This window comes from Chrysochloris asiatica, unplaced genomic scaffold (assembly GCF_000296735.1).
Source record: "Chrysochloris asiatica unplaced genomic scaffold, ChrAsi1.0 scaffold00363, whole genome shotgun sequence".
NCBI classification, from domain to species: domain Eukaryota; kingdom Metazoa; phylum Chordata; class Mammalia; order Afrosoricida; family Chrysochloridae; genus Chrysochloris; species Chrysochloris asiatica.
Genome location: NW_006408881.1, coordinates 1,491,664 through 1,503,919, shown reverse-complemented (window position 1 = coordinate 1,503,919; position 12,256 = coordinate 1,491,664). Strand labels below are relative to the sequence as shown.

The window sequence follows — 12,256 nt, the reverse complement described above, 5'->3', positions numbered from 1 at the left end:
GTGAATTCTACCAAACATTCAGGGAAGAGCTGTCACCTATTCTACTCAAATTATTTCAGAAGACAGAGGAGGACGGAAAACTTCCTAATACATTTTAAGAAGCAAGCATAACCCTCATACCAAAACCAGGGAAGGACATCACTAAGAAAGAAAATTATACACCAATTTCCCTCATGAACACAGTTGCAAAAATTCTCAACAAAATCCTAGCCAATAGAATCCAGCAACACATCAAAAAGATAATACATCATGATTGAGTGAAATTCCTATCAGGGATGCAAGGATGGTTCAACATTAGAAAAACGAATAACGTTATCCACCATATAAAAAAAAGAACCACATGATCTTATCGATTGATGCGAAAAGGCATTTGACAAAATCCAACACCCATTCCTGATAAATACACTCAACAAAATAGGAATTGAAGGGAAATTCCTCAACATAATTAAGAGCATATATACAAAACCAACAGCCTACAGTAGTACTCTCAATGGAGAGAAACTGCGAACAGGAACCAGACAAGGATGCCCTTTCTCACCAATCCTATTCAATATTGTGCTGGAAGTCTTAGTAAAGAGCTATAAGGCAAGACAGGGAAATTAATGGCATCCAAATTAACAAAGAGGAAGTAAAACTCTCCCTATTTGCAGACGATATGATCCTATACATAGAAAACCCCAAAGATTCAGTAAAAAAGCTACTAGACCTCATTGGAAGATTCAGCAAAGTGGCAGGATATAAGATCAACAAACAAAAATCAGTTGGACTCCTCTATACCAAAAATGACTGCATTGAAAAGGACATTATGAAAGCAATACCATTTCCAATAGCCACCCAAAGGATGAAATATCTAGGAATAAATGTAACCAGAGAAACAAAGGACTTATACAAAGAAAACTACAAACACTACTTACTACAAGAAACCAAAAGAGACTTACAAAAATGTAAGAATGTACCATGCTCCTGATAGGAAGACTTAACATTGTGAAAATGGCAATATTGCCCAAAGCAATTTACACATATAATGCAATCCCAATCCAGATACCAACAACATTCTTCAAAGAGATGGAAAAATTACAAACTTTATATAGAAAGGAAAGAGACCTAGGATAAACAAAGCACTGCTTAAGAAGAAGAAAAAGACTGAAGGCCTGTCACTTCGCGACTTCAAAATTTACTACACAGCTACAGTGGTCAAAACAGCTTGGTACTGGTACAATGAAAGACACATAAATCAGTGGAACAGAATCGAGAATCCAGAAATTAACCCATCTACATGCAGCCAACTGATTTTTGAAAAAACACCTAAATATATCACATGGGGAGGTGATAAGTCTCTTCAACAGATGGTACTGGCAGAACTGGAAAATGATATGCAAAAGATTGAAACAAGACCTTCACCTCACTCCTTAAACAAAAAACATATCAACATGGATAAAGGAACTAAATGTGAATCCCAAAATTATGAAGGCCATCAATGAAAAAATTGGGACAAATGTGAGAGCACTAATTCAGGGAATACACAGACTACAAAACATTTTGAAAACATTTAGACAAAATACATGAGTGCAACATACTAAAAATTTAAAACTTATGTTCATCAAAAGACTTCACCAGAAGAGTAAAAAGGGAACCCACAGAATGGGAAAAAATATAAAGCAAACTCTAATAGATTTGAAGAAAGAAATAGATGGATCTACAATAATAATGGGCGATTTTAATACACCGCTTTCAAAAATGGATAGAACAACCAGAAAGAAACTTGATAAGGACACAGAAGAACTAAACAACACAATCAGCCAACTGGACATCATACATGTTTACAGAGCATTCAACCCAACAACAGAAAAATACACATTCTTTTTCAGTGCACATGGAACATTTTCCAGAATAGACTATGTGTTAGGCCACAAAACAAACCTCCATAAATTTACAAATATCAAAATACTCCAAAGCATCTTCTCAAACCACAATGCTGTCAAATTAGAAATCAACAATAGGAAGAACAAGGAAATAAAGTCAAATACATGGAAACTGAAAAACACCCTGCTGAAAGCGACCGGGTAGTAGAAGAAATTAAACGTGAACTGACAAAGTTCCTAGAAACAAATGAGAACGAAACACAACATACCAAAATCTTTGGGACAGAGCGAAAGTGACCCAACAGAATGTGGGAATCATCGAACAATATCACAACTAAGTAAAATTATGCTGAATGTAATTCAAACGGTTTCATGAGAAAGTTGAACAATGAATAGGAAAATGCAGCAATGAATAGGAAAATGCAGAAGAACCAAGGAATTTGAATTATGGTGTTGGAGAAGATTATTACAATAGCATGAACTGTCAGAACAAACAAATCCATGTTGCAGGAAGTACAAGAAGTACAAGAAGAATCCACGATGTAGAGTTCGTCTCTCATACTTCGGACATATTCTCAAAAAGAACCAGTCCCTGCAGAAAGATATCATGCTTGGTTAAGTGAAGGGTAAGCAAAAAAGAGAAAGATCCCCCAATGAGATGGACTGACACAGTGGCAGCAGCAATGGGTTTCAAACATTAACAATCATGGGGATGGTGCAGGACTGGGCAGTGTTTCATTCTGTTGTGCATTGATAGGGTCCACTATGAGTGTGAACTCACTCAACAGCACCTAACCATAACAACAAAGATATTGCTTAGGGATGTTCAATGGCATGGGAAAACATTTATGAAATAATTTTAAGTGAAGATTTAAAATATGTAGATACAAAATGTATATGGCAAAGCCTCAAGTTAGTTTAAAATACTTGTCTATATATAAACATTATATGCACAGGATAAAGTAAAAATGCTAATCATTTCTATAGTGGGAATGTGCTGATTTTAATTTTCTTCTTTCAACTTTTATTTTCTAAATTTTCAACGCCACACACATTTATTTAGAATCTACTTAATTACCAAAAAAGTAGATGAAAACGCTTAAAGATGAGCCTGCTTGTAATTGAGGCCTGCGACTATCAAAGGACCAACTGAAAGAGTTCTCAACTGCCATTGGTCAACATCCTGATGCTGCCTGACAAAATGGAAACTTAGGATATTACACATCAAATGCTCTTTAACGATGTTTACATGTTCATTTTCTTCCTCAAACACAGCAACAAGAGATCTTCTCTACAGATAATTCACATTTTATTCTTATAATCTTATTTATGTTGTAAATATTCAAACCAAAACCACACATGACAAGTAATTCCTAACTACAGTTAATTAACATATTAACTAAAATTTATCCTATAGTTTTTAAGAGCGTACAAAAACTGAAAGGTATCAAAATAACTAAAAGATAAGGCCTTCCCCAATTTCCTATTAACTCTCTGACATTACTTTCTTCCTCACTCTGTTCCAGTCACACTGGTGTCCTGGGTTTTCCTTGAAGATATGCACTCCTAGCTGAGAAATGCATATCTTTGCTTGGAATGTTCTTCCCCTATATACTGCATAACTATTATTCCCCCACTACCCTTTATGCCTCCACTCAAATCTCACTTTCTCAATAAGGCCTGGCTAAGAATTGGGCTGACAACTACAAGGTCGGCAGTTTGAACTCGCCAGCTACTCTGCAGAAGAAAGATGAAGCTGCCCGCTCCTATAAAGATTTAGTCTTGAAAACTCTATGGAGCAGTTATACTCTATCCTTAAGTGTCACGGAAGTCGGAATGAACTAGATGGCAGTAGTATTTTATACTGAAACCCATCTTTCATCCTTGGTACCCTTCACTTTTAATATTCTTCTTTGTTTGACCATAGTATTTATTATCTTTTAACAAATGATACAATTTAATCAATGTGAATTATTTTATACCTTTTTCCCACTGCTGGAAAAAAAAAACCCAAAAGGAAGAAAATTTTGGTGGTGGTTGTTGAGTAGGTAGGAGCATCCTTTTCAGTCTTTTATTAATATGCTCAGAATGCCTGAAAAAGAGCCTACAGTGCAGTGGTTTCTCATATATATGGCCTCTCTGGTTTTAAATTTATAATTCTGCCAAGAATAATGGACTGGGCTGCAGCCTGACCTGTGATTGGTCAGTCTACTATGCAAACAGGGTGTATAAAACTACCCAATAAAATAAAGTGACCTTGCTGGGGAATTGGCAAATTACTACGCAAATTAAGGAACTGTGGCTTACTAAAGGGAATAATCATTTTGTGGTCTTGGTGGAAGGAGTATACCTTGAAATTGACAAGGAGTTACCAAACATAAGGCTAATACCACATGTTGAAGAAGATCTCATTACTACTAAGAAGAGCCAAGAGTTGAACACACCCTCTGGACCCGAGATCTCTGCTAAAAATCTCTTACACACAGAAAAGCTCTAACACTGAAGACAGTACAGCAGTATAAGTGGCAGCATGAATAGTGGGAACCAGAACTGTGTAAGGGGGCTGAAGAGGGCTTGACTAAGAAAGCTGAGAGTCTTTGAACAGGAAAACAGCTAGTGGAATTAAGTATGTCTCCAGGCATTTGCTGTCAGAGTCAAAGAGCTCTAACGCTTGCCCAAGAAGGGCATAGGCCAAGAGAAAGTCTAAGGACAGTTGAGAAGCTGAACGCCATCTTGATTGGAAACTATCCTGACTGATGGTATCCCATTTCCTGAGTTGTAGCCTGTTACTTCCAAGTTAACCCTGATCCCAAGTTGTAACCTGTTATTCCATTCCCTAACACACTGTAACAACAACAATAACACCACACTATATAATTGTGAGTATGGTCTCTGTGGTCACTGCAATGAGTTATCAAACAATAGAGAAGCAGAGTGCCATGGGGAACTGAAAAGTTGCTGGTATCAGAAAAAAAAATTTGAAAAGGTGGCTAGAGGAGGTATATCTGATCTCTACATATATGAATCAGTTTTGTGCTCATCTTGATTCTTATCACTCCTGTGGAGACAAATGAAGTCTACCATTACTAGGTCACAGTGACATATATATATATATAGCAGATCTTCAATGCATATCTGTTGAATGTATGAAAATACTAATGACATGTCAAGGACAAAGTTGAAAGAACTCAGCTGCAGTGTTTAAACTCTTCTAAGACCGCAGCTTGTTTTACTGAGCTTTGTGCAGGAATGTAGAGCTGCTGGCCCCACTGACAAGCCAGTTTTTGCTAAATTTGTTTTTCAGGAATGGAAAACTAGCCTGTTTTGCTAAATTTGTTTTTCAGGAATGGAGAACAGTAGGATCCACAGATGAGAGACAACCTAAACTCCGCCCAGAGGCCATAGATGACCTCCAGGAGGCCAAGCAATGAACGGTATCTTAAATTACCTACCAATATCCTGTTATCCTAGCCTAGAGGGTGCTATCACTTATTTTGTAAAGCTGTCTTCCATCCCACCTGTCTGCAATGCCCCTTTGCCTTCTCTTCTAAAAAAAAAAAATACCTAAATGCCAGGAAACACCCGAATCTCAGGGCCAGCAATACTTTCTGCTGTTAATACCCTTCTCCCTTGTAAAGTGAAGAAATCCTGTACTTTGTACTTCTATAATTGCGAAGTTTTTCACACTCTGTGACTCCAGCCCAACCTAACAAATCAGTGATAGAATACCTAAGAACTTTACCTACTACTTAAAAATGGACAATTTTCTGTTCATGTATAATTAAAAATATATAACATACAGTCCTTCAAAGAAAAATGTAACTATCTTTGCATTCTTAGGTGTCTATTTGTCTCTACCAAAAACTTACTGAAAAATGTCCCAGTTTTACTTTGTTAACATTGTGCAGTAGAGACTTTATTATCTGGGAGGCAAATTCACTAGTTCTTAAAAATTTACGTATTAGACAAAGTACGCTGAACTGCTGTACACAATATCCAATAGATCTTTATATTATTAAATTTAAAAAAATTTCAAATTACATTTGTATTCTGTTTTTTAAATATGCTGTTGTTATTAGATGCCATCAAGCTAGGTCTTACTCAACAGTGCTTCCCCATGCATAATTAAATTGTTGCCTCATCCTGCGACATCCTCACAATAGTAAGCTTGAGCCCATTGTCGCAGCCACTGTAGCAAACCATCTCACTGAGGGTCTTTCTCTGACCCTGTATTTGATGAGGAGTCCTGGTGTGGCACTGTAGGATTAGCTCTGGACCACAGGTCAGTTTAAACCTCAAGGTCGGCGATTCAAACCCACTAGCTGCCCCTTGGAAGCCCTATAAAACACATCTGATGATGTCTTTCTCCGGGGATTAATCCCTCCTAAATAATGTGTCCAACGGGAGCCAGATGAAGTCACTGACATCCTTGCTTATAAGGAACATTCTGGCTGTAGTTTTTCCAAGAGAGATTTTGCTGCTTTTCCAGATTGTTGCTGTTGTTAAGGGCCATCAAGTCGGTTCTGACTCACAGTGACTGTGTATAGGGTGGACTTGAACTGCCAACCTTGTGGTTCACAAGCCAGTTCTTATCCTATGGAGCCACTGTACTCCACCTTTTCCTGATGTTGTTGTTACTAAGTGCCACAGAGTCCGTTCCAACTCAGCAACCTTATAAAGGGTTTCCGAGGAGCAGATGTTGAGTCTAAACAGATGGTCCTGTGGTTCAAACCAACCTTGCAGTCCAGTGCATCAAGTTTCCTTTGGTCTTCCTTTTTCATTGCCCACCATTTTATATATATATATATATATACATATATATATATATATATATATATATGCTTTTAAGTGATGATTCATAGCGACCTTGTTGGTTTTAACGCTCATAGCAACACAGTCTGTATAACTTTTCCAAGGAGTTGGCTGGTGGTTATGAACTTCTGACCTTGCTGTTAGCAGTACAGAGATTATCAACAGCACCACATCAGGGTCCATTATATAGATGAGAGACTTTAACAGACCATGGAAAAATTCCATTATCTTTTAACTTTATTTTTCCATGAATATTTTTGAAGCCCCCTTGTATTATCACAATTCAAAGTGAAAAGTTTAAATTTTCATAGGTATTTCAATAAATGATTGTGGTAGTTGCCCCCCAGTTCAATTCATTTGTAATTAGTATTTCTTCAGGATTGCCAAATGCTTATTGCCTCAATAAGACATCATTTTGGGAATGGGGACGCTTAGTCAAATATAAAAAACCTGGCCTATTTTTTGAAGTGGCATACAGTTGAAAACTACCTAATATTTGAGAGCCAATCAGAACTTTCTTTCCCTCTGATTTTATAAGTAACTGAATCATGACTAATTATTTTTAGTGCAGTTCTATATGAATTTATATACTTTTGTCCCTAGGGTTTTAAGCCTAAATTCTGTGATTGGGTCTTTACAACTCCTAAAAAAAGTATGTCTGGTAGAATACAAGGGAAAAAGTTCTTCAAAGATACTGTTAAATAAAACGATACCTCTGAATGACGTTCTACACTTCCAGTGTCTGATCCAGAATGCTGTTCATTTATATCATCCTCAATGTCTGACCCTGAATCTCGTTCATCCTGTACTGGGGTAGCACCACCATCATCTGCTTAAAAATAGAGCAAAAAACCTACTTAGGTGACATCTATAACTAAAATAAACACATTGAATCAAGAAAAATATAAGAGCAAATAACACCATAAAAAAGACATAACTAAAGATGCTAATGTTCTGAACAACAGTACAATACTAATAGTCAACAATAGTAACATGTACCATGACACACGACAAAAAAATCAGGTCATAAAAGAAATGCAAAAGCTTAAGAAACATAACTAAAGACCAAGTTACAAGTTACAATGATGTGCTGTTTATCCAAATAAAGCAAACTATTTCAACTTTGTGGTAAAACTTACCACCTTCTAATTCCTATTTTAATTTGGAGCTTTCCCCACTTGAATGAAGGCACCATGAAAATAAAGAATTTGGTTCAATGCTGAATCCCTAGAGCCTAGAACACTGCCTGATACAAGTCAATTCTAACTCATAGCAATGCTATAGGGCAGAGAACTACTCCAAAGGGTTTCTGAGGCATTTGTACACGTTAGTGGCTTGTGGGCCTGAATCACTGACCTTAGCAGTTCAACAGTAAGCACACTTTGCCACCAGGGCTCCTTCACAATGTTCAGAAAGTATTTCTGAATGAAAAGCCAAGGATTGTCGTTGCAGAAATACTGTAAAGCCATTACAGTAATGCATATACTCAACATTACAAAATAATTGGTAAATACAAATTGCAACTCAAATTAAAACTTTTAAAATGCAAAATAATTCTACTGAGAATTCACAACTGGGAGATACAGGAAAGCATGGCTCGAAGGTTCAACCAAATTAAATTTTTTAAAAATTAAAGCAATCAATTCCAGGAAAACCAAAATTCTGTTTAAGAATGGTTTCAACTAAACAGAAAAGAATATTTACGTAACTGTAATAAAAACTTAATTTTTAAATTTACAGAAAACCCATATATAAAAGGAGGATGGAAAACAGCATATGTAAAATACTGCCATGCCATCCATATAGCAAATCATTACAAAATGCCTAAAAATAATACTGCAAGAGACAGTGTCTATCAAGAACATGAAAATTAATATAAAAATAGAAAAAGAATGGAAAGTCAGGGAGAGGGAAAGTCAGGGACCTGTTATTTTTTGCTATATCTTTTAGTGGTTAATATACATAAACGTGCCAAATATTTTTAAGTAAAAACTATTCAGAAAGCACCAGAAAATATCTTAAAACAAAACATGAGTGCATGCTTGGAAAAGCATTTCTGCAGTCATTACTATTCACTGCCACAATACTGAATCAACATGAACTCGAGTTTAATTATTGAAGCATTTTTAATATAGAATGCCTAAAGGAGCTCTGGTAGCATAGTGGTTACGAGTCGGGCTGCCAGCTGAAAGGTCAGCAGTTAGAAACTACCAACGGTTCTGTGAGAGAAAGATGAGGCTTTCTACTCCCGTAAAGATTTACAGCCTCGGAAGCCCTGTACAGGGTCACTATGAGTGGGAACTGACTCCGTGGTACTTAACAACAACAACAACAACAACAACAACAACGGAGTCCTGGCTTTCTATATTAAAAATGCTTCAATAATTAAACTCGAGTTCATGTTGATTCAATATAGTGGCAGTGAACAGTAATGACTGCAGAAATGCTTGGTGGAGTCCTGGAACCTCGGAAACCCTATACAGGGTCGCTATGAGTCAGAACCGACTCCACCGCACTTAACAACTGAGTACTTATGTGACGCTGTGGGTTAATGCGTCAGACACCAAAGCTGCTTGAACTGCAAGGTCGGTGGTTCAAGCTCACCAGCTGCTCCTCGGAAACCCTATACAGGGTCGTATGGGTCAGAATCGACTTGATGGCACATCACAACAATAGAGTCCTGGTGTACTGCTGCAGGATAAAGGGCTAGACAGCAGGGTCAGCTTGAGCCACAAGAACGGCAGTTCAAACCCACCAGCCACTCTTCAGAAACCCTACACAGGACTGCTACAAGTCGGAATCAACTCGATGGAACTTCAAACAACAATGGAAATACACCTCTACAGGGGAAGTCTAAAGGCTGCTGGACACATAAAACGTTTCTCTGCCCTCGTGGGCCCTGGTTTAGCCACCTTTGTAGCGCCAGTGCGTAACAGAAAGGAGCTCAGAAGGGTTTACTGAAGAAACAGGAAAGGAGGACGGGGCAACTTCGGTGAGGTCAACAAGGAACGATCTCGAGGTTCAGGAAAAGCACTAAGATAAGACAATCAATAAGTGCCGGGGTGCACTCCTAAAAAATTATACAACTTAAACAAGGGTCATACTTTAAAAGCAAACCAGATAGCCGGACTTGTAAGAGAGATTAAACTAGCACTCGACAGCACACAATAGTAGTAACAACTTCATAAAAGTCTAGATGGGATCCCCACCTGAAAAGCCCCTGTGAATCTTAGAAATTCTTCATTCCTCAAAACTCCCCAACCCAGAGAGAACGACTATGAGAAGGATGCAAGACAGGGCAGTGTTTCCCTGTTAGACATGGGGTGGCTCTGAGTCGGAAGCGACTCCAGGACACCTAGCAATGAGAGCGGAGAGACCGCTACTTCTCTTGCACTTTGCACACAAACACTTAATGGAAAGGGTTTCTAATTTCCGGGAAAACCTTAGACGATCCAGAAGACGTCTCTCTAGAATCTCTCAAGTTCCAATTTAGGGACCCCAGCCAGCCAGCCAACGGGCTATTCCCAATCCATCACAGTGCACTTGGAGCTGGGGCAGGGCAGAAAGATCTCCGAGGCTTCCCTCCTTTTCACCCCCAGGGCGGGACGAGGGCAGGGTGCGCCAAGTACTCGCTCCGCCCCAAAGCCATGACCCCAAAGCCCCTGCCCTACCTGACTGGTCGCCGCTGTAATATTCTGAGTCCATGGTGGGCAGGCGCTCAGCGGGGAGTGTCCGCGCGCCGCCCCCGTCACCAATTTATCACGATGGGCTTCTTCGAGGACACAGCACGGCACTCTGAGCTTTCCGCCCGAGCAGATAATTTCGGGGAGCTGACAGCAAGACTGGAGGAGCGGAAAAAGCAGATCGCTTCGATTGAGCCGAAAGCAGTCGCCAAGGAACGGCGCTCTACTTCCCAGAAACAGCACCGGGATCAAAATGGCGCCTACCCATAACCCTCAAGGAAAAGCAACGCGCATGCGCCAAAACCCATCAACCGGCCAATAAGAAAAGGCAGCGGCGATGACGTAAGGCATGATCGGAAAGGAGAATGCTGAGAAACTTGAGCCGGCGCTTCGGTTTCACGTAAATGCCTTTTCCTGGGAGTAACCTGTTCTGTTGTGGACGGAAGTGACAAAATCGTTTTCTTAGGTCTGTCTCCGCCATTTGTTGGAAGCTCATCTGAGACACGTTCCCGAAAAACTAAGCCACACCAAAGTACATTTTACTGCATACTGCCAATTAATTACCATTCCTGTCACGCAGACAGCTACATCTTTCTCCCGAGGAGAGGCTGCTGCGTTCCGGCAACCCACATTCCCGTCAGCCATAGAGCACTTTAGTGTTTGCGACACGAGAGCGCTTTCATTTCAATTGGTTACCGTCCTCTGTATGCGGAAGTAGTGGCGTGTTGCTTTCTGGGACTTGAAGTTCAAAACGTGCAGTGAGCGGTGTTACAACTGACCTGAACAGTGCCCCAGTTGAAAACACTTTTCACTTTTTATTACTTTTTTAAAATGTTTTTATGTGAATGGACTGAAGGTTTGCAGGCAATATCATCAGTTGTACATCAAAAAAAAATTATACACTTTTTTCAAATCAATGATTGCAATCCTTTCTATGCAACAACAGTTATCCTACTTCTTGAATGGGTTCCTTATTTCCATTCCACCTACCTTCCCATCTCTCCTCAATTTTGTCCTTAGGTAAATGTTGCCCTTTTGATTTTGAATGATTGGCCATTCCATGGAGAGCATAACTTACTAGTATTTTTGTCTACAATAAATAGGTATATATAGTGGGGGGGCCTATGTATACCTATCTATTGCTTGGCTGACAATTGGGTGGCTATTGTAAATAGTATTGTTTTTCTAATTTCCTTTTCATACCTGTCTTTATTAGTGTAGAGAAATCCAACTATTTTTCATATATTGATCATGTACCCTGTCAATTTACTGAAACTGCTAATGAGGTCCAGTGATTTTCTTGCTGAATCTTTGGGGTTTTCTATGTATAAGACCATGTCATCTACAAATAGAGTTTTATTTTTTTCTCTGCCAGTTTGGGTGCCTTTAATTTCCCTTTCTTGCCTTATAGCTCTGAGACTTTAAATACAATATTGAATAGAACTGATGATAAAGGACATTCTTGTCTGATTCCTTTTCGTAAAAGGAATGCTTTCATTTTATCTCCATTGAAGATAATGTCGCTGTTGGATTTGTATATACGTTGTTAAGATATGTTGAGGGACTTCTGTACTTATATTGTTGAGTGCTTTTATCAAGAAATGGATGTTGGGTTTTGTCAAATTGCTTTTCTGCATCAATCAATATGGTGTTGTTAGGTATCATCGAGTTGGTGCTGACTCATAGGGACCTCATGCACAACAGAACAAAACACTTCCCAATCCTGGAGCATTCTCACCATTGTTGCCACAGTTGAGCCCATTGATGCTGCCACTTGGCCAATCCATCTCATTGGGGGTCTTCTTCTTCTCTGACCCTCCACCTTACCAAACATGATATCCTTCTCCAGTGACTGGTCCCTCCTGACAATATGTCTGAAGTATGAGAGACGAACTTTGG

The 12,256-nt window shown here is 39.0% G+C and overlaps 1 protein-coding gene and 1 pseudogene across 1 annotated transcript in view; one reads left to right on the top strand and one right to left on the bottom strand.

Annotated features, from left to right (window-relative positions):
- Window positions 1-10,379, bottom strand: part of IWS1 (IWS1 homolog (S. cerevisiae)) — a 75,341-nt gene extending 64,962 nt beyond the window's left edge. Inside the window, exons 1-2 of the mRNA XM_006876204.1 lie at window positions 10,346-10,379; window positions 7,388-7,503 (exon numbers count right to left, since the gene is read on the bottom strand). Coding sequence (XP_006876266.1) covers window positions 7,388-7,503; window positions 10,346-10,379 — 150 coding nt within the window. The remainder of the gene's footprint in view (window positions 1-7,387; window positions 7,504-10,345) is intronic.
- A 59-nt stretch (window positions 10,380-10,438) lies between these two features.
- Window positions 10,439-12,256, top strand: part of LOC102823440 — a 48,504-nt pseudogene continuing 46,686 nt past the window's right edge.